This window comes from Ranitomeya imitator, chromosome 2 (genome assembly GCF_032444005.1).
Source record: "Ranitomeya imitator isolate aRanImi1 chromosome 2, aRanImi1.pri, whole genome shotgun sequence".
NCBI classification, from domain to species: Eukaryota; Metazoa; Chordata; class Amphibia; order Anura; family Dendrobatidae; genus Ranitomeya; species Ranitomeya imitator.
Window position 1 is genome coordinate 582,967,396 of NC_091283.1, and position 22,399 is coordinate 582,989,794.

At 45.1% G+C, this 22,399-nt stretch overlaps 1 protein-coding gene across 3 annotated transcripts in view; it reads left to right on the forward strand.

The window, feature by feature from the left end:
* Positions 1–14,180, forward strand: part of LOC138665083 (protein-glutamine gamma-glutamyltransferase E-like) — a 161,295-nt gene extending 147,115 nt beyond the window's left edge. For all 3 annotated transcript variants that reach the window (XM_069752253.1, XM_069752255.1, XM_069752254.1), the window contains exon 13: positions 13,724–14,180. In XM_069752253.1, coding sequence (XP_069608354.1) covers positions 13,724–13,904 — 181 coding nt within the window. In that variant the 3' untranslated portion in view covers positions 13,905–14,180. The remainder of the gene's footprint in view (positions 1–13,723) is intronic.
* The last annotated feature ends 8,219 nt before the right edge of the window (positions 14,181–22,399 follow it).

Consider the following 22,399-nt stretch of genomic DNA (forward strand, 5'->3'; position numbering starts at 1 on the left):
TCTAGCTGATCAGTTCTCCTGCTTCATACTGACGAGGGCCAACAGCCCGAAACACCGTGTCTGTGAATTGAGATACTAAGTCATATTGCAAGACTCGTTAAAGGGTTGATTGTGACTTGTAGGATCGCTACTTCCAACAGGTGGCGCTATAGAGTTCAAGTCCTCTTTTTCTCTGAAGAGGCAATTTGCATATTATATTTCCCAGAGGAGCATTGCACGGCGAATAAGCCTCCTTACCTTGATAAGCCAGAGATGGTATGTCACTCTCCATAAGGAAAAACGTTACCCCTTAGACCCCAGTCCAGAGCCTTTCACCTAGCCAAATCAGTTCTCATTCTTCGCACTGACAGTCCTTGTCACCGTGTCTGCGAATTGAGATACTGATTTGGCTATTTATCCTAAATCATATTGCAAAACTCGTTAAAGGATTGATGTGACTTGTAGGATCGCTACTTCCAACAGGTGGCGCTATAGAGTTCAAGTCCTCTTTTTCTCTGAAGAGGCAATTTGCATATATACTTTTAGGGACTCTCCCACATGTATTTTGGCAAACTCAAAAAGAGCCTTGCAATTTTTGTACATAAGTAAAAGCTTTTTTCTGCCCACTCTTCCATAACAGCCTCCTAGAGGAATGTAAGTCTTATTATGATCGTAAGGACAAATGCTCCAGTCTCTGCTTGGGAACTCTGCAGCTCCATCAGGATTACCTTTGGTCTCTGTGATGCCTTATTGATTAATGCCCTCCTTGTCCAGGCTGAGAGTTTTGGTGCGCAGCCCTCTTTTGGCAGGTTTGTTGTAGTACCATGTTCTTTACATTTGATAATGGATTTGATTGTGCTCTGGGTGATAATCAGAGATTGGGATATTTTTTTTATAATCCAACCTTGACTTGTACTTCTCAACAACTCCCTGACTTGTTTGGAGATCTCCTAGGTCTTCATAGTGTTGGTTAGTTAGTGGTGCCTCTTGCTTAACCCCTTTCTGCCATTAGACGTACTATTCCGTCCATGTGGGGTGGGCTTTACTTCCCAAGGACGGAATAGTACGTCATAGTCGATCGGCCGCGCTCACGGGGGGAGCGCGGCCGATCGCGGCCGGGTGTCAGCTGCTTATCGCAGCTGACATCCGGCACTATGTGCCAGGAGCGGTCAAGGACCGCCCCCGGCACATTAACTCCCGGCACACCGCGATCAAACATGATCGCGATGTGCCGGCGGTGCAGGGAAGCGGTGTGACGCCTGCAGACCATTCCATCTAAGTCTGTATTCCAAATGGCGCTCCTTCCCTTCCGAGCCCTCCCATGCGCCCAAACGGTGGTTCCCACCCACATATGGGGTATCAGCGCACTCAGGACAAATTGCACAACAACTTTTGGGGTCCAATTTTTCCTGTTACCCTCGGGAAAATACAAAACTGGGGACTAAAAGATAATTTTTGTGGGAAAAAATGTTTGTTTTATTTTTACGGCTCTGCATTATAAACTTCTGTGAAGCTCTTGGTGGGTCAAAGTGCTCACCACACATCTAGATAAGTTCCTTAGGGGGTCTATTTTCCAAAATGGTGTCACTTGTGGAGGGTTTCAATGTTTAGGCACATCAGTGGCTCTCCAAACGCAACATGGCGTCTGTTAGGGCTAGCGGAACGCACCAAATAATGAGACAGATAGAGTATGGTGCGTTCGCAGCCCGGGGTCCACTGTGCAGAGATGGAACCTGCTGCCAAGTAATGACGGACTATATGGCGGTACTCATAAGTATACACACGTGGGTTAGACTTCACCCAGCGTGTAGGAAGCAATCCTGTTGCGTCACAGGATCGCGGTACCGCACATAGAGCGCGAGCAAGTAGTCAGCGAACTCAACCCCAACTAGGATTGAAGTCCGATTAGACCCTTGCTGGCACAACACCGCAACTGGGTGTGTAAGGAAAATAACAATATTTAGGGCACAAGAGTGCATGCGGTGCCGCACTGACGAACGCCACTAACCACCCAGGCTTGGGTAAGGAAAGCACAGAGGAAGTGCACGGCGCCGTACTGGCGGTCACAGCAACTGGACGCTGTAATGTGTGATTTGTGCTGTAGGATAAGTCGGGCGCTAGATAGCAACCATACACCTTCCGCGAACAGACATTCAATAGGGAAGGGGTATCCAAGGACGACTTGCACTCACAACAAACACACGTATGCAAATGTACACTAGCGCATGGCCGTGCGGTCATGCGCAGTTTATATAGTTGCAGCACAGGAAGTGGCCACAGAAACTTTGCCCTTCCAAGACCTGCCAAGAGGACCAATGGAATGTGCTGCAGGGCCTGAGCACATGACCCTCGATCTCCAACGGGAGATCTTGCCCTGGGCATGCTCAGTGTGTGCAGACAAGGACTTAGTCCCAGAGAAGTCTGCTCGCTGCTGACCAGCACTGCCTTTAATGGCAGAAGCTGAAGAAGCAGCAGTAACTCTCTGTACAGAGTGAGACTGAGCAAGACGCTGGGACCGACGAACCCTGCTGAGCAGACTCCACTGCGGCTGGATAAGAATGGGAGACCGCAGCGGAGATGGCTCGAGATTCCCCCTGTGCAGAAGTGGGAACTCGAGACCTAACATTACCCCCCCTCCTAGAGCCCCCCCCCTCCTTGGGCCTCGCTACGCTCGAAGGCAGCAATGAGCTGTGGGGCCCGAATGTTTTCAGCAGGCTCCCATGACCTGTCCTCTGGGCCATAACCCTTCCAATCCACCAGATAGAACTTTTTGCCGCGTACCACCTTGCACCCCAAAATAGCGTTCACCTCGTTATCGTCCGTAGACGAACCCGATGTCCCGGCAGATGACTCGGAAAACCGGGACATGTACACGGATTTCAAGAGGGACACATGAAAGGTGTCGGTGATACCCAAGCGTGGAGGAAGAGCCAAACGGTAGACCACAGGATTAACCTGTTCGAGAACCTTGAAGGGACCCAAGTAGCGAGGAGCAAACTTAGTGGACTCAACTCGCAGCCTGATGTTACGGGCGGAGAGCCACACCAAGTCGCCAGGAGCTAAGGTCGGAGCGGGGCGCCGATGAACATCGGCGGAGGACCTCATTCTCTCCTTGGAGGCCCGAAGGGCATCCTGCGTGCGGTCCCAAATGTCCCGTACCTCCACAGCCCAGTCTGCCACCCTGGAGTCAGCAGAAGACACAGGCATGGGCACAGGAACACGCGGATGCTGGCCATAATTTAGGAGGAATGGAGTCTGACCGGTGGAGTCGGCTACGGCATTGTTAAGTGCAAACTCTGCCCACGGTAGCAAGGATGCCCAGTCATCCTGCCTGGCAGAAACAAAATGTCGTAAATATGTGACCAAGGTCTGGTTGGCCCTCTCTACCAACCCATTCGCCTCGGGATGATATGCCGAAGAGAGATTCAACTCAATACTGAGTAGACGACAAAGCTCTCTCCAGAATCGAGACGCAAACTGGGGACCCCGGTCACTAACAATTTTGTCTGGCATACCGTGTAGGCGAATGATATGCTTGACGAACAAGACAGCCAACGCCCGTGCAGAAGGTAGCCGTGGAAGAGGCACAAAGTGCACCATTTTGGAAAAATGGTCGGTGATCACCCAGATAATGGTGCAGTTACGAGACTTGGGTAAGCCCACCACAAAGTCCATCCCGACCATCTCCCAGGGCCTGTCCGCCACCGGCAGAGGATAAAGCAAACCAGCTGGCCGTTGCCGAGGAGTCTTGTTCTTGGCGCAAGAGACACACGCCCGAACATACTCTGCGACATCACGAGCCATATGCGGCCACCAGTATGTCCTCGCCAGTAACTCAGATGTCCTTTTGGTACCAAAATGTCCCCCCACCCTGGACGAGTGTGCCCAAGAGAGAACCTCCGGTCGCAAACTGGATGGTACAAAAGTCTTGCCCGGAGGCACAGACTCTAGCGAATCCGGGGCCACAGTTCTCAAGCTCTCGGTGGGGACAATAAGCCGAGGCTCCTCCTCCTCCGCAGATGACACAACGGAGCGAGAGATAGCGTCGGCCCGAATGTTCTTCTCCCCAGAAAGAAAATGGAGGGTGAAATGAAACCGGGAGAAGAATAAGGACCATCTGGCCTGGCGAGAATTCAACCGCTGGGCTGTCTGCAGGTACACCAAATTTTTATGGTCTGTGAAGACTTGGAAGGGAAAACGTGCTCCCTCCAAGAGATGTCTCCACTCCGAGAAAGCCAACTTCATGGCTAGCAACTCCCTGTCCCCGATGGAATAATTCCTCTCTGCTGGTGAGAAGGTCTTGGAGAAAAAGAAGCAAGGATGCTTCCGACCTTGAGCATCCTTTTGGAAGAGGACTGCTCCAGCACCAACAGAAGAGGCATCCACCTCCATGATAAATGGCTTATCAACATCGGGGCGATGTAGGATGGGAGCGCTAGCGAAGTGTGACTTTATAGAGTTAAAGGCCTTGGAGACCTCCTCAGACCACAATTTGGGATTCACCCCCTTCTTGGTGAGGGCAACCAAGGGAGCTACCAAAGTTGAGAAGTGCGGAATGAACTGGCGATAATAATTAATGAACCCCATAAAGCGCTGCACCGCTTTAAGAGAATGGGGTTCCTGCCAGTCCATCACAGCCTGTAGTTTGGCAGGATCCATAGCCAATCCCTGGGCAGAGATGATGTAGCCTAGGAAAGGTAAGGACTCCTGCTCAAACATACACTTCTCCAACTTGGCATAGAGGGAGTTTGCCCGTAGGAGGTCGAAGACTTTGCAAACATCTCTCCGGTGGGAGTCAATATCTGGAGAGTAGATGAGAATATCATCCAGATAGACTACGACCGAGGTGGAAAGCATATCCCGGAAGATATCATTCACAAAGTCTTGGAAAACGGCTGGGGCATTACAGAGCCCGAAGGGCATCACCAGATATTCATAGTGCCCATCCCTGGTGTTAAAAGCCGTCTTCCATTCGTCCTCCTCACGGATGCGAATCAGGTTGTAAGCACCCCGCAGATCTAGTTTAGTAAATACCCTTGCTCCCCGAAGCCTATCGAAGAGCTCAGATATCAAGGGCAAAGGATACTTATTTTTAACGGTGATGGCGTTAAGACCCCTGTAGTCTATGCATGGACGCAATTCCCCATTCTTCTTCTGCACGAAGAAGAACCCTGCCCCAGCAGGTGACACTGACTTCCTAATGAATCCTCTTGCCAGATTTTCCTGGATGTACTGTGACATTGCCTCCGTCTCCGGGAGAGATAGCGGATAGACTCGACTCCGGGGAGGCTCAGCACCAGGCAAGAGATCAATAGGACAGTCATAGGGGCGATGGGGCGGAAGGATCTCCGCCGCCTTTTTGGAGAACACGTCTGCATAAGACCAATACTGCTTGGGGAGAGAGGATAGATCTGCGGGTACCTCTGTAGTAGCAACCTGAACGCACTCCCTCTGACACCTACCCCCACAAGATTCGCCCCATCCCAGGATTCTGCCAGAGGACCACTCGATATGAGGAGAGTGGTACCATAGCCAAGGTATTCCCAACAGGACCTCATCAATTCCCTCAGGAATGACGAGCAGAGATATAATCTCCTGATGAGATGGCGACATGGACAGAGTAAAAGGGATGGTCTGGTGTGTTATCTGTGAGGGCAGTGTCGACCCATTCACCACTCGTACCGTTACTGGTTGAGCTAGCATAACCAGGGGTATTGCGTGACGTTGGGCGAAGGCAGAAGACATAAAATTGCCCTCCGCCCCAGAATCCACGCAGAGCTCTACCGAGTGGGAGAATGAGCCTATAGTAATTGTCCACTTAAAGGACAATTTAGAGGCAAACGTCGCTGTGTCTAGTGTACCTCCACCTACTACCACTAGACGCTGACGTTTCCTCGACCGCTGAGAACATCTGGTGGCTAGATGTCCTGACTGCTGGCAAACATGACAGACCTTGAGTGCACAAGCGGTCCGGGACTTAGATCCCGCTTGTGACACTTCCCTGGCCTCATGTGACTCAGGAACCAGGATCGGAGATTCCAGACGTTTGGCGAAGGTAGGAGCCAGCCGAAACCTCTGCCTACACTGGGCTCGCTCTAACCTCCGCTCGTTAAAACGGAGGTCAATTCGAGTGGAGACAGTTATTAACTCCTCCAGTGTGGCAGGAATCTCCCTAGTGGCCAGAGCGTCCTTAACGTGATCAGCCAGGCCCCTCCAAAATATGGGGATAAGAGCTTTATCCGACCAATCCAGCTCTGAAGCTAAAGTGCGGAATTGGGCGGCAAAATGACTGACCAAGGACTCACCCTGAGTTAATGCCAGCAGTTGGAGCGCAGTATCATGGGTGACTTGAGGTCCTAAAAAGACCTGTTTCAGAGTGCTCCGAAACAGCGGAGCACTCTGCACCACATGATCGCCACGCTCCCACAGCGGCGTAGCCCATTCCAACGCCCTGTCCGACAAGAGAGACACTATAAATTCCACCTTAGCCCGCTCTGTGGGAAAACGTGCAGCCAGGAGCTCGAGGTGAATAGAGCACTGACTCACAACTCCCCTACAAATTTTGCTATCACCAGAAAATTTTTCTGGCAGCGGGAGGCGAGAAAATGTCGGAGCAGGGGTGGCAATGGACAGGGTTGCTGCAGCCACGCTAGCAGCCTGTACAGCAACTGCGGTAACATCCACAGCTGAGGTTGCGCTCTCAAGAGCCGCCAACCTACCCTCCAGCTGCTGGATATACCGCAAGGATTGCTGTTTGTCCGTCATTACTAGCCAGACCCTGGTGCTAGTGTAATGTTAGGGCTAGAGGAACGCACCAAATAATGAGACAGATAGAGTATGGTGCGTTCGCAGCCCGGGGTCCACCGTGCAGAGATGGAACCTGCTGCCAAGTAATGACGGACTATATGGCGGTACTCATAAGTATACACACATGGGTTAGACTTCACCCAGCGTGAAGGAAGCGATCCTGTTGCGTCACAGGATCGCGGTACCACACATAGAGCGCGAGCAAGTAGTCAGCGAACTCAACCCCAACTAGGATTGAAGTCCGATTAGACCCTTGCTGGCACAACACCGCAACTGGGTGTGTAAGGAAAATAACAATATTTAGGGCACAAGAGTGCATGCGGTGCCGCACTGACGAACGCCACTAACCACCCAGGCTTGGGTAAGGAAAGCACAGAGGAAGTGCACGGCGCCGTACTGGCGGTCACAGCAACTGGACGCTGTAATGTGTGATTTGTGCTGTAGGATAAGTCGGGCGCTAGATAGCAACCATACACCTTCTGCGAACAGACATTCAATAGGGAAGGGGTATCCAAGGACGACTTGCACTCACAACAAACACACGTATGCAAATGTACACTAGCGCATGGCCGTGCAGTCATGCGCAGTTTATATAGTTGCAGCACAGGAAGTGGCCACAGAAACTTTGCCCTTCCAAGACCTGCCAAGAGGACCAATGGAATGTGCTGCAGGGCCTGAGCACATGACCCTCGATCTCCAACGGGAGATCTTGCCCTGGGCATGCTCAGTGTGTGCAGACAAGGACTTAGTCCCAGAGAAGTCCGCTCGCTGCTGACCAGCACTGCCTTTAATGGCAGAAGCTGAAGAAGCAGCAGTAACTCTCTGTACAGAGTGAGACTGAGCAAGACGCTGGGACCGACGTCCCTGCTGAGCAGACTACACTGCGGCTGGATAAGAATGGGAGACCGCAGCAGAGATGGCTCGAGATTCCCCCTGTGCAGAAGCGGGAACTTGAGACCTAACAGCGTCTCATCTCAATTCCTGTGAATATTGCATTGAAAAGTCAAACGGCGCTCCTTACCTTCCGAGCTCTCCCATGTGCCCAAACAGTGGTTTACCCCCACATATGGGGTATCAGCGTACTCAGGACAAATTGTACAACAACTTTTTGTTCCAATTTCTTCTCTTACCATTGGGAAAATAAAAAATTGGGGGCAAAAAGATAATTTTTGTGAAAAAAAAATGATTTTTTATTTTTACGGTTCTGCATTATAAACTTCTGTGAAGCACTTGGTGGGTCAAAGTGCTCACCACACCTCTAGATAAGTTCCTTAGGGGGTCTACTTTCCAAAATGGTGTCACTTGTGGGGGGATTCAATGTTTAGGCACATCAGTGGCTCTCCAAACGCAACATGGCGTCCCATCTCAATTCCAGTCAATTTTGCATTGAGAAGTCAAATGGCGCTCCTTCGCTTCCAAGCTCTGTCATGCGCCCAAACAGTGGTTTACCTCCACTTATCGGGTATCGGCGTACTCAGGACAAATTGTACAACAAGGATTGGGGTCCATTTTCTCCTGTAACCCTTGGTAAAATAAAACAAATTGGAGCTGAAGTAAATTTTTTGTGAAAAAAAGTTAAATGTTCATTTTTATTTAAACATTCCAAAAATTCCTGTGAAACACCTGAAGGGTTAATAAACTTCTTGAATGTGGTTTTGAGGACCTTGAGGGGTGCTGTTTTTAGAATGGTGTCACACTTGGGTATTTTCTATCACATAGACCCCTCAAAATGACTTCAAATGAGATGTGGTCCCTAAAATAAAATGGTGTTGTAAAAATGAGAAATTGCTGGTCAACTTTTAACCCTTATAACTCCCTAACAAATAAAAATTTTGGTTCCAAAATTGTGCTGATGTAAAGTAGACATGTGGGAAATGTTACTTATTAAGTATTTTTTGTGACATATCTCTGTGATTTAATTGCATAAAAATTCAAAGTTGGAAAATTGCGAAATTTTCAAAATTTTTGCCATATTTCCGTTTTTTTCACAAATAAACGCAGGTAATATCAAAGAAATTTTACCACTATCATGAAGTACAATATGTCATGAGAAAACAATGTCAGAATCACCGGGATCCGTTGAAGCGTTCCAGAGTTATAACCTCATAAAGGGACAGTGGTCAGAATTGTAAAAATTGGCCCGGTCCATAACGTGCAAACCACCCTTGGGGGTAAAGGGGTTAATGATGTTGCAGCCTTGGTGGCCTTTCAGAAAAGGTGTGCACACAGACAAACCAAGTGACACTTAGATTGCACACAGGTGGGTTTCCTTTAAATCTTCATGTGATTTCTGAAGGAAATTGGTTGCACCAGAAATTTTTAAGGGCTTCATCTTATACATATGCACATGTCAATTTTTAGTTATTTGATCCCAAAATTTTAATTTAAGCCTATATTTTTCTCTATGTTAAAACAAACACTGGCGCTCCAGAAAATTTCCAATGGTGGAGAAATCCTCTATATAGGGAGCTGCTGGTGAATATAACAGGTTCTGTGTATACCTGTTAATTGTATAGTTAAATTGCCAGTATAGATAGTGTTCACCGCGCTGTCTATATAAATGGAACAATATGTGGAATAAACCTGAATAATGAAGTAGATATAAATACACTTACTGCTGATATCGTTGGTGATTTAGTGAGTGAGTTGTAGATCCTATTCGGTACCAGTTACAAGTAGAATCATATAAAAAATAGAAGGATGGAAAATTTTTTGTAACAATTCTGATTATGAGTGAAACAAAATAGTGAGATGCATATAGATAAATATTCAGATTTCCTTACTTAGGTTGTCAATAGTGGTATAATTTATCGAAGATCCACGATTGCTGTAGATAACGTGATGCTAGGGGGTGCTCTCCCCGGTAAGATCTTGAGTTTCCCACTGATTAAGTAGATTTGTATTTGTATTAGTTATGATAAAGTAGAGCTATATGTAGTCTGGATCTATAAATGTTTGGTGTAATCACTAGCATTTTCGTTGGTTATATAGTGAAGTACCTTGGTAGCAGTTGTGCAAACAATGTGGTTATGCTATGCAGGGTCCATTGATCAAAGGTAGTTATAATGCTGTCAGCTGGTGGAGAGCGCAATCCTCAAGGATATGTATCCCATAGGTTTAAGTACGGAGAGATCTTCCCCTGATACAGTATATTGGATCAATAGTTGCACTGGTTTATAGTGAAATATATACGTGCAATCCGAATTTGTGTCAATTGATTGTACTCACTGACTCCATTGGCGGTGGTGTGTGAAGTAACTGGTAATGAATAGGATCCACAACTCACTCACTATATCACCAACGATATCAGCAGTAAGTGTATTTATACCCATATTTTTCTCACATCATGAACTTAGACTATTTAGTCCTGATGCATTACACACAAATCGGACTACAAAAATATTTAAACACAGGCTGTAAATTAATAAAATATTTAAAAATCCAATGTGGATGAATACTTTCGCAATCCACTGTACAATAAACAGATAGGACATCCGATCTATCGTAAATGAAAGAACATTCATCCAAGACTCACAAAAATTCCCAAAACATTCCGTCATCTTTATTCAAACTCTGAGACAGTGGTGTACCATTGCTACAGAGCCTGGTGAGTCTAGAGGGCCTGGTGCCAGCGCCGGCACTGGGCCTCCCACCCAAATTTCAACTGTATCTGCATCCTGTATACATGAATAGCTGAGAGCAATGATGGTGGAGAGAACCGTCAACTGACACACCCTCCTCCATCATTGTCCCTGTGCGTCTGATGTCTCAGCGCAGTGGGGGCAATGATGTTATTACATCGTGACTGCTGTGCCGAGCAGTGCGGCAAAGCAGATGGAATGCTGCAAAGACTGGAGCAGTGAAAGAACATTGAGAGGTATTTTTTTAATCAATGAGTACTTTGTGAGGTCACTATTTATGGGGCCCTCTAAAATATTGCTTATGTGGAGGAATATTTATGGGGCCATCATGCTAAATGGAGGGCTTTTTATGGTGCCATCATAGTAAGTGGAGTGGAGGGTTATTTATGGTGCCATCATACTAAGTGGAGTGGAGGGCTATTTATGGTGCCATCATACAATGTGGAGGACTATTTATGGGGCCATCTTACTATGTGGCGCATTATTTGTGGGGAGATCTGTGAAGACCATCATGCTGAGTGAAAGGCTGTATGGGCCCATGATAGTGTGTGGCAGGCTCTGGGGATATCATACCAAGTGTGGGCCATAATACTGAATGTGGTTTATGGGGACTATCATCCCAACAGTCCATCATACTGTGTAAGGGCCTTAACTCTGTGTGAGGGAGCGATAAGGACATCATACTATTGAGAGCCACTTTAGGGGAATCATGCTGTGGGATACTCTGGTGTAATCTACTTTATAATTGTCTAAGGGTCACTTCCATCTGTCCTTCTGTCTGTCTGGCTGGCTCTGATATTCATTGGTTGCGGCCTCTGTCTGTCATGGAAATGCAAGTCGCTGATTGGTCTCGCCAGCTGTCTGTCATGGCTGCCACGACCAATCAGCGACAGCCACAGTCCGATTAGTCCCTCCCTACTCCCCTGGAGTCAGTGCCCGGCACCCGCTCCATACTCCCCGCAGTCAGCGCTCGCTCCATACTCCCCTCCAGTCACTGCTCACACAGGGTTCATGCCAGCGGTAATGGACCGCGTTAAGCCGTGGGTAACTCACTCAGTTGCTGCCGCTATTAACCCTGTGTGACCAAGTGTTTACTATTGATGCTGCCCAGAATCAATAGTAAAAAGATCTAATGTTAAAAATTATAAAAAAAAACAAAAAACCTGCTATTCTCACCTTCCGTAGTCCGACGATGTGCTCGAGCCTGCCGCCAGCTTCCGGTCCGAGAGATGCATTGTGAAATTACCCAGAAGACTTAGCAGTTTTGCGAGACCGCTAAGTGATCTGGGTAATTTCGCAATGCATCCTGGGAAGGCAAGATGTCAGCACCCGCGTGCGCATCGCCAGAGGTTTGCTGCATCTACGCTGGATCCCGCCGGCGGGTGAGTATATAACTATTTTTTATTTTAATTATTTTTTTTTAACAGGGATATGGTGCCCACACTGCTAAATACTATGTGGGCTGTGTTAGATACTGCATGGCTGCTATATACTAGAAGGAATAGAAGAAAGGCGTTCCAGCTCCTTTAAAAATTTCAAAAACTTTATGTACTCTGCACTCCCATTTTCGCATTAAGGCAAGGATTGCTGTTTCGCATTTTAATGGAGAAATAAAGTTTTTGAAATTTTTAAAGGAGCTGGAATGCCTTTCTTCTATTCCTTCTGCTATTCACTCATCCTGGTTCGAGATGAAGTTCCGTGCACCTGCGTGGATCGGTGAGCTGGCTGTGGCTATTTAGTATTTTTTTTTCTGCTATATACTACCTGGCCAGTGTTAGAAACTATGTGGGCTGTGTTCTATACTGCGTGGGCTGCGTTATATACTACATGGCTGCTATATACTATGTGAGCAGTGTTATATACTATGTGGCTGTGTTCTATACTGTGTGCTATATACTATGTGGCCACTGTTAGATACTATGTGGGCTGTGCTATATATTATGTGGCCAGTGTTAGATAATACGTGGGCTGTGTTATATACTGCGTGGCTGTTATATACTGTGTGGGCTGTGTTAGATACTACGTGGACTGTGTTATTTACTGCGTGGCCTATATTAACGCATCGGATATTCTACAATATGTATGTATGTATATAGCAGCCACATGGTATATACCACAGGCCATGTAGTACTCCTATATACTACGTGACCTGTGCTATATACTATGTGTGCAGACACAACTTTTCAGTCCGTTTTTAAAAAACTGATCTCTGCTGGATCCGTTTTTTAACATTGAAGTCTATGGAAACCAGACCTGTTAAGTAGGCATCCATTTTGTTTTCATTTGTAAAAGATCCATCTTTTGCTTAATGTATCAGTTACAAATGGAAAAAATGGATGACAAATTACCAGTTCCGTTTTCCGTACAATTCAATGTTAAAAAAACGAATCCAGCAAAGATCAGTTTTTAATAATGAACTAAAGTTGAGTGTGCACAACTTTTCTGCCAATGGACTGCTGCTAGATGAAGCAAAGTATGGCTCTTGGAATCTATTGTATTTTTTGGCCATAAAAAATATATTCGGTATGTATATTTTAATTCTATATCGGAAAAGAAATCTAGGCTGTTCTAAAAATACATTAAAGAAGTTGTCTCAAGTTGTTAAATGGTTAAAATTGCAAAATGATTGTTAAAACAAGCAACTTTGCAGCTCATCGCTCACTGAAAATGCCACCTGTTCTCAAGAATGGAAGGATTTTTAATTCTATTGCATGTAGCTCGTTACAAAGAGCATGTTAGCTTGCTTTAATCTTTACAGCCTGCAAGTGATGCCCCGAAGCTGGCCTACTGTACTGGATCCGCAAGCTTCAGTCCCTCATGCTGCAGAGGAAAAGCTGTGTCTGCTAGAAGAATTGGGGAGCACACAGTTTGGTCCAGCGATGCAACCATGCAGCTGGTCTACATTGTCAACCTTCAGGAGCACACCATCCCTTGCAACCAGGAAGCCAGGGGGTAGACAAGCGGTATGCTCCTGAAGACAAAAGATTAGCCCACCTTCTATAAGGAATAATTCAGAAAATAGTGTTTTACCAATTTAGATTTTGAAAACAAAACTGGTATTTAAAAGTGACCATACACCTTTATTGCAAACCATTTTGCGCTGTGACTTTTACACGTAATCTACGGTACTTATCCTTGTAAGCAAAAGCCATTCATTGATCAGTGGTATATAGCTTTGAATCTACTGCATTTCACGAGTGGATCCATTGTCGCTCGATTTGGCTTTGTCAATTAGCAAAACTATATGATATAATAATTTGATGAACCGTAAATGCTAATTTTGCTTCTTTTTCTAGCTTGCCACCTCTGAATCCTGGAGAAAAAACAGAAGTTATCTTTTCTATAACGCCCTTCAAGAGCGGAAGTAAAACGCTGATCGCCACCTTCTCCTGTGATAAGATAAAAAATATTAAAAGCTATCACCACATTAATGTGGCTCCCCAACTTCCGGCTGTCAGTCCAGAAGGATCCATGTAATGAGCACTGCCTGCATTCTGACAAAACGGCTGTTACCAAGAAGACCTGGTGATCACTGCAGTCACCTATACTGTACATGATGGATACTGTCACTGTTAATAAGTGGATTGTACAGTTATGTCTAATTTGTTGGCATTGTGATTTAAAAAAAAAAAAGAAACTGTCTACCTCTTTAGCACTGTAGATCAATCATTTGAATAGTGAAATGTGATTTTTAGTACAGTGCCTATGTATGTGATTAAATAAATGGCTTTATGCGAGATTTTCCTACATTAATCCTTTCATGTTAGCTGGCAATTGCTGTATATGTTTATTATTTTTGTTTCAGTTAGTTTAACTTATATTTTTTACAAGTTTTTCGAAGATTAAAAAAAATGTGTTTTCTCCCGGAAACAGCTCCATACATGTATGTAGGCTGCGTCTAATATTGGAAATTATCTCCATTAAATGGGTTAACTATCCATAGCATAGTTCAACAATATAAGATTGCGGGGTTCTGACTCCCTGTACCTCCCATAGATCAGCTGTTATCAGCTACAGCAGCAGCCAGATATGAGCAGTGTATGAAAGGGAGCACAGCAGCTTCAGAAATTGCATAGTGGCCACAGCCAGGTCCTGCAGATCAGCTTCTATTTTCTTCAGTGAGAATTGATCTGCAGAACCCGGCAGAGATCTGCTAGAAACTATGTGGACCCTCTAGGTTGCTAACTGGTTAAACCATGTAATGGAGGTTAACCCCTTTACGACATATGACGTATATTTACGTCATATGTTGTGTCCCTGATATTGATGAGGACTCTGATGCTGAGCCCGCATCTTTAATCAGCTGTCATGTATCCTTCACAGCCATGGGTGGAGTGGTGCTCCACCCGTGGCTGTTAAACTGTTAAATCCTGCTATCAATCTCTGACAGCAGCATTTAACCTGAGCTAGCAGGGGACGCATCATTCCATGATCCGATCAGTGCCCCCATGACTTGATCAAAGAGCAAGAATGGGTTGTAATGACAGTTGACGGTCTGCTGAAGACCCCCATGCCTGTCATGACATCACTCCTGTGAACGACGGCCTGTTGCCGGCTATCATGGTATATCAGCATTTCTTGTATACATAGCAGAGATGAAGCATTGCTATGTATAGCACAGGCGATCAGATGATCGAAGCTTCAAGTCTCCTAAGGATACTATTAAATAAAACAAAAAAGTGAAAAAAAAATGTTTCAAATATATGAAAAAAATAAAAAAACACAAATTAAATCACCCCCTATCGCTCTATTGAAAATAAAACCATAAAAATACACATATTTGGCATTTTTGTGTTCAGAAACATCCAATCTATCAAAATATAAAATAAATTAATCAGTCAGTAAACAGCATAATGACAAAAAAATAAAAAAGCAAGAAGTACGTTTTTTTGGTCTGCAAAACATTGCCATAAAATGTAATAAGTGACAATCAAAACATTGCATCTACCCCCAAAATGGAATAAAAAATGTCAGCTGAGGGCTAAAAAAAAATAAGTCCTCACACAGCCCCAGATCTCCAAATATAAAAACGTTACAGGTTTCGTAAAATAGCAACAAACACGAAAACTTTTCTTCGTGAAAATTTTGGAATAATTTGTTACCACTTAAAAAATAAACTATACAGGTTTGGCATCTTAAAACTCATACTGACCTGGGGAATCATGTTGCTAGGTCAGTTTTACCATATATTGAATATGGTAAAGAAAAAGCTCAAAAAACTATTGTGGAATTGCATTTTTTTTGCAATTTCACAGCAATTGGATTCTGCTTCCATTTTCCAGAACAATATTTGGTAAAATCAATGGCTACATTTAAAACCCCCAACTTGTTCCACAAAAAATAAGCCCTCATAATGCTATATTGAGGCTATATTGACAGAAATATGAAAAAGTTATGGCTTGGAAAAAGGAAAGGAATAAACAAAAAAGAAAAAACAGAAAATGGCCTGGGCATGAATATGTTAAGGTATTGTGAGTTCTTCATACTTAAAGGGAACCTGTCACCCCCAAAATCTTAGATGAGCTGAGCCCACCGGCATTAGGGGCTTATCTACAGCATTCTGTAATGCTGTAGATAAGCCCCTGTGTATCCTGAAAGATAAGAAAAAGAGGTTAGATTATACTCACCCAGGAGCGGTCCCGCTGCGGTGGGCGTCGATGTCCGGTCCAGGGCCTCCCGTCTTCTTACGATGACATTCTATTCTTGTCTTCACACCGCATCTCCGGCGCAGGCGTACTTTGTCTGGCCTGTTGAGGGCAGAGCAAAGTACTGCAGTGTGCAGGCGCCGGGTCTCTCTGACCTTTCCCGGCACCTGCACACTGCAGTACTTTGCTCTGCCCTCTACAGGGCAGACAAAGTACTCCTGCACCGGAGCCGCAGCGTGAAGACAAGAAGAGGGTGAGGGTGCCCAATATCTTCAGGTTAATAGCATTTTGTTACATGACAGGCTCCCCTTAAGGCCACCATGATCTTTTGTAATGTTTTCTTGGTTGTTGTAAGATTAATGTGATCATAAATAATTGAACAATGGTCAGAAAAGCTGTAATCTGGCACCTATTCAAAAAAGTAAAAATTTTTTTATGTCTTTCACAATAGTAAATATGCTGTACAACATGTGTCTCTAGCTCCGTTATCCAGTGTTATTAATATTGTGAAGGAAATAAAATATCTGCATTGGGTGTCGGATTGCAACTCTTTTGTCAATTTTCTATCATTTACTTGAGAAGACCAGCCTGGAGTTTTCCAAGCATCATTGGATGGAGGATATACTGCATTTCTCTACGTTGTCAGTGCAGTGAGCTGAATGTTCACATTACTTTGGACATGCCTAAATAACTGGACACTTTACATGAAAAGCTTAATTATGGCTCTTGAATATATAGTGATCTGAATAAACCTCCCTTTATGGTCTTAATTATGGCTCTTGAATATATAATGATCTGGATAAACCTCCCTTCATGGTCTGTATGCTATTTTGCCTTTTTTACTTTTTCTTATCAGAAATGCATGTAGACTATGACATGCAGGCACTGTGATTTATGTATAATGTGTGGTAGGCATGTGGGCTGGTTGTGGTCACAAATCACGTGTTCAAGGGGGGCAGAGCACAACATTTCTTTTAGGTGGGTCCAGAGTTTAAAATAAAGGAGCTACTGTGCCTCTTGGAAGTAGACTTAGGTGAAATGTGCCCCAGACTTCTAGTATTCAAGAGCCAGTCTGATTGCAGAGCCTTCAGACCTCATCTACACTGCTGGAATCACTGTGTCTGCAGAGCAGGGTGCCAGGGAACACATAATGGCCAATAAAACAGCTGGTGCAACTGTCAAACTTGCTGCCAAAATATAATAGTGTAGCTGCCAAGCTCTGTGCCATTGTCTAATTTGGTCAGATGAGACCAAAATAGATCTTTTTTATATCAACTCCACTTGCCGTGTTTGGAGGACCAAGAAAGATGAGTATAACTCCAAGAACACCATCCCATCCATGAAGCATGATGGGGTAAACATCTTACTTTGAGTGTGCTTTTCTACAAAGTGGACAGGACAACTGCACCGTATTGAATGGAGGATGGATAGGGCCTATTGCGATATTTTGGCCAACAACCTCTTCCCTCAGTTACAGTATTGAAGATGGGTTGTGGCTGGGTATTCCAGCATGACAATGACCCAAAACACACAGCCAGAGCTACTAAGGAGTTGCTGTGTAAGGAGCATTTCCATGTCCTGGAGTGGCCTCGCCATTCTCCCGACCTGAACCCAATAGAAAGTCTTTGGAGGGATCTAAAACTCAATGTTGCCCAGTGACAGCCCTGAAACCACACAGGAAACATTTGACTTCTGTAATTGAAAGCAAAGGTTTCTGGAAAGGGAGATTAAACTCAATTTTGCCCAGTGACAGCGCCGACACGTGGAAAATCTAGTGAAGATCTTTATGGATGAGAAGGCCAAAATCCCTGCTGAAGTGGGCAAATTCTGATCCATGTAACTGCAAACAAAGGTTTCTGTACGAAATATTATTCTGATTTTCTATTGTATCAAATATTTATTTCATACAATAAAATGCAAATTAATTATGTAAAAATCATACAATGTGATTTTCTGGATTTTTTGTAAGATTCTGTCTCTCACAGTTGAAGTGCACCTACGATAAAAATTACAGACCTCTCCATTCTTTGTAGGTGGGAAAACTTGCAAAAATGGCAGTGTGCCAAATACTTATTTTTCCCCATCATGTGAGATTCATATCTACATATCTCTGGTACAGAATTTTCTTTTTACCTTCTGCTACTGAATCTACTGCAACTACTACAGCTGCTGCTGTTAATAATATGTGGAGCGCCCCCCCAAAGGGCTAGGGGTTACTCAGTACCTGTCCCTCCTGTTCTCAGTGGGGATGTCACGGTGGCTGACCCGGTCCGTGGCCCTAGGGGAACGTCCGTTGATAAATTGGAGGAAAGGTCTTTAAAGGGATAATGTTCGTGATGCCACCTGTGGTATTCGGTCAGGGTGACCGACACTGCTTAGGGGTCTGCTGGGGTGGTGTTATGGCAGCTAGATGGTATACCTACCCACAGGTGAAGTGTATCCCCAGGGCTTCCCAGAGTGTAGATGGTGGATGGTGGATGATACAAGGCGCAGTGAATAACGAGGACACAAGGTTGCAGTCTCTTTACCTTTACTGAAGGCTTCAGCATCCACAGTCCAGGGTAGGGACCACAGGGTAGGCAGAGTCCGGCCGGTCTGAAGGCAAATCCAGAGTCCCCTTATTCAGGTGGAATTCAGTAGCCTTCCTCTAGCGCCTGATTGTTGTAGTACCTCCCTGCTGAGCAACTCGGTAAGGTCCTCACAACTATTGCAGATGTTAAGTCTCTTCCTCTGTGTCCCCCTGACGGATTGGACAAACCCGTATGACTAGTGGCCTGAGGCTTTTTATAGGGACCCTAGAGACGTCCCGGCCCCCACAAGTTGCCTCCGTGCCTCCTGGATATATGGTCCGGCAGCCAACGTGGAATCAACTGTCCTGCCAGTCTCTGAAGTAAAGCATAGAGATCCTTACTCCCTCGGTGTTCTGGCTAATGATACTGCGCTTCAGAAGGAGGCAGCCTGCTTCTAGCTGGTCCCCCGCTGATGTTCCTCTCCTTTTGCTATGACTTTGTTTCTCACTCACTGCAACACAATTCCTTTCAATGTTTCTTTCTTGGGATACTGCCACATGGGATGCAGGCGCAGCTCCGTGTACCCTTGCCTTCCGCAGGCCGCAGTCTGGGGCTGGCTGGAACCCACTCCAACCAGCCTCTGCCAAACTCGGTCGGGGCTGACTGTCTAACTTCCTAGCCAACCCACCAGTTTTACACAAGTGTGAGGAGTGCCCTAGTAGATAGAAGCATGGCTCCCCCTGGCGGACTGGAGTGTGAAGTGTGTTTTGTGGTTGTGATACCTGGACAGAAGATCTCCTTCATTGCCCTCAACGACCAGGACTCTGGGGTGCTGCATATGCATAATACAAGAATTCAGCATAAAAATAAACTTCTAGAATCGTCATACTTGCATCTGAAGTCGAGTTAAAGTTATCTGATGAAATCACTTTGTATATGTAGTGATCAACACAGACATCTATATAAACTGCTATAAATCCGTATAAGAACAAATGAAAGTGGCACTCACCCGGATGTTGCTAAATAGTGATGTGTTTTATTCAGGAAAACAAATGGACAGACATGAAAAGGAGCAGCGGCTGGTAGCTGGCACCCTAACTGCTACCAGCCGCTGCTCCTTTTCATGTCTGTCCATTTGTTTTCCTGAATAAAGGACATCACTATTTAGCAACATCCAGGTGAGTGCCACTTTCATTTGTTCTTATACGGATTTATAGCAGTATCTAGTCTAAGGTTGAGCACCACCCAACAGTTGCTAATTTTGTCTCTGTGCCGCTAACGTCCTGAATTGAATCCAGCGTGCAAAAGTGAAATATATGCCGGCTAACCGTCCTAGTGCCTTCCTACTTCTACTTTTTGCATCTATATAAACTGTGTCTCAAGAGCATAACACACGCAGACTAGTTATGAAGTCACACATGCCACAATGCCTACTTTTCTTTGTAGAGAGAAAACACCGTGTGCACTGCTACAAATAGGTGCTAAGACTTAGGTTCCCAAACCATCAATATATATAGCACAAGAAGTCTAGCACTCAACTTCAGTAACCGTTGAAACGATTTATTGGTAGCACAAGAAACGTTTCAGTCCCTTGGGACTTTCATCAGTCACTACAATAATATAAACAAAAGTAAATAAAAAAGAAGTACATCCTGTACAAAAACAACTAAAGTATATACAAAATAACATAAATAAACAGACATGGTTAGCATGAAGTAGGTCAAAGGAAAATATATATCTAACTAGTAAGATGTAACAGAGGAAATGGTAGCAAATACCCAGTCTAGGTGTCAAAATATAAGTTCTCCTCCCCTCTCTCTCCAGTCTGCTCAGGTATTGTGCGCTTTTGCCTCATATGATGGCTCCTCTCCCTTGCCTATACTTATCGCTCTCATCTTGTTCCTCTCCCTAGTTGCGGGTGTGTTTTCCTGCAGGTGGTCATTACCCACCATTTGATCTCTGTTCCCCAGGTATCATTTTGAGTCTTTCCATATTTTACCTATACCATGGCTGATCCACAGTTTGTTCACTGCAGCCTCTTTGTCTTTCTTACAGTTGTTAGTTCCGCCCCTTTGTACATTTGATTTGGGGCGCTCTACGGTTGTAAGTAATTTGGTATCTTCCTTTTCTCCTCTACCCTCATTGGTGGGCATTCCCCTCACGGTTTCTTCCATTATGTTTCCCCATATTACAGGCGCTATTATCTTTTACGTAGTGTTCTACTCTAGTTCATTGGCCAGATTGGCCCTCATATGCACGGTATGTGTGTCCGTCCTACTCCACTTTCTCTGTCCCACTTTTTGGCATAATCACATTGCTCTTATATTTTGACACCTAGCCTGGGTATTTGCTACCATTTCCTCTGTTACATCTTACTAGTTAGATATATATTTTCCTTTGACCTACTTCATGCTAACCATGTCTGTTTATTTATGTTATTTTGTATATACTTTAGTTGTTTTTGTACAGGATGTACTTCTTTTTTATTTACTTTTGTTTATATTATTGTAGTGACTGATGAAAGTCCCAAGGGACTGAAACGTTTCTTGTGCTACCAATAAATCGTTTCAACGGTTACTGAAGTTGAGTGCTAGACTTCTTGTGCTATATATATTGATGGTTTGGGAACCTAAGTCTTAGCACCTATTTGTAGCAGTGCACACGGTGTTTTCTCTCCACGTGTACCCTCCTATACGTGTTGCACGCCACTGGGTCATGTCCACCCTTCCAACTTTCTCATATAATGCAGAGGAAACTGCAAATATCCTCGCCCAGTCAAAAGTATCGAGTGACTTCCTCTCTTTACCACCGCGGGAAACCCGGGGTAGGGATTTGGAGTGCGAACTCAGGTCTCTGATTAACCTTGAATTACATTGCGCCACCCTAACCGAATATTTACGGGTGCAACGCATTCCTAGAGGTTTACGGGTTCCTCTGCGTCCCACCCTGTTTAGAGAGTCACCTGATTTTTGTGTTAAATTTGAACATATTCTTAATAAGTGTTCTTTGGATCTGATCACATTGACAGTGGAACATCTTCAACGAGCCATCTCTGATAACTCAGAGAAAATTAAAACCATAGAAGCTCAGTTATCCACTACCGGCACACCGGAAGAACTCAATTCCCTGAAAACTGAAATACAGGATCGTCTCAATCGCCATAAAAGAGACATTGAAACAAGAAAACGGAACACGTTTGCAAGGGACGCGGAGGACTATAGAAATAACCGAGTCTATCGATGGCAGGACAGCACTTGGCGTACCAACACACGAGGAATTCAGCCCATCTCATCAGATGTCTCCACCTCGGGCTCGGACCACGAACAAGGACCCTCCTCTTCTACTCTTCCTCCCTCTTTTTTAGGCCCAAGGCGCTATCCCAGAAGAAAACCCGACGGGGACAGGGATCTAAGAAGAAATCAAGATCCGGGCCGGACCACCAGGTCGAAGGTACGGACAATTTGGTGATCAACATCTCTTCCAGGACTCTGAGTGTTGCCGAACATTCGTTATTACAAAAGGGTCTTTCATTCTGTCCGTCCTATCGCTGTCGTACATTTGATCTCGACATGGATCTCCAACGGTTCTTCCGCCAAATTAGACTCAAAGCATATTTTGCCACCACACCAGCCTTTTGTGTAAGGGACTCGGAGGTTAGCAATCCCAAACTTCTATCTTCTACCACCCTGGGATTACGTCCTAAGAGTCATTTCAGGCCACCCCAGTCCTCTCATGCCGTAGAAACCTTCATCGGTTTTATACAGGACTCATTCTCCACCTTCAACGATGATGTGGTAAAGGGCACTCTCTTCTATCC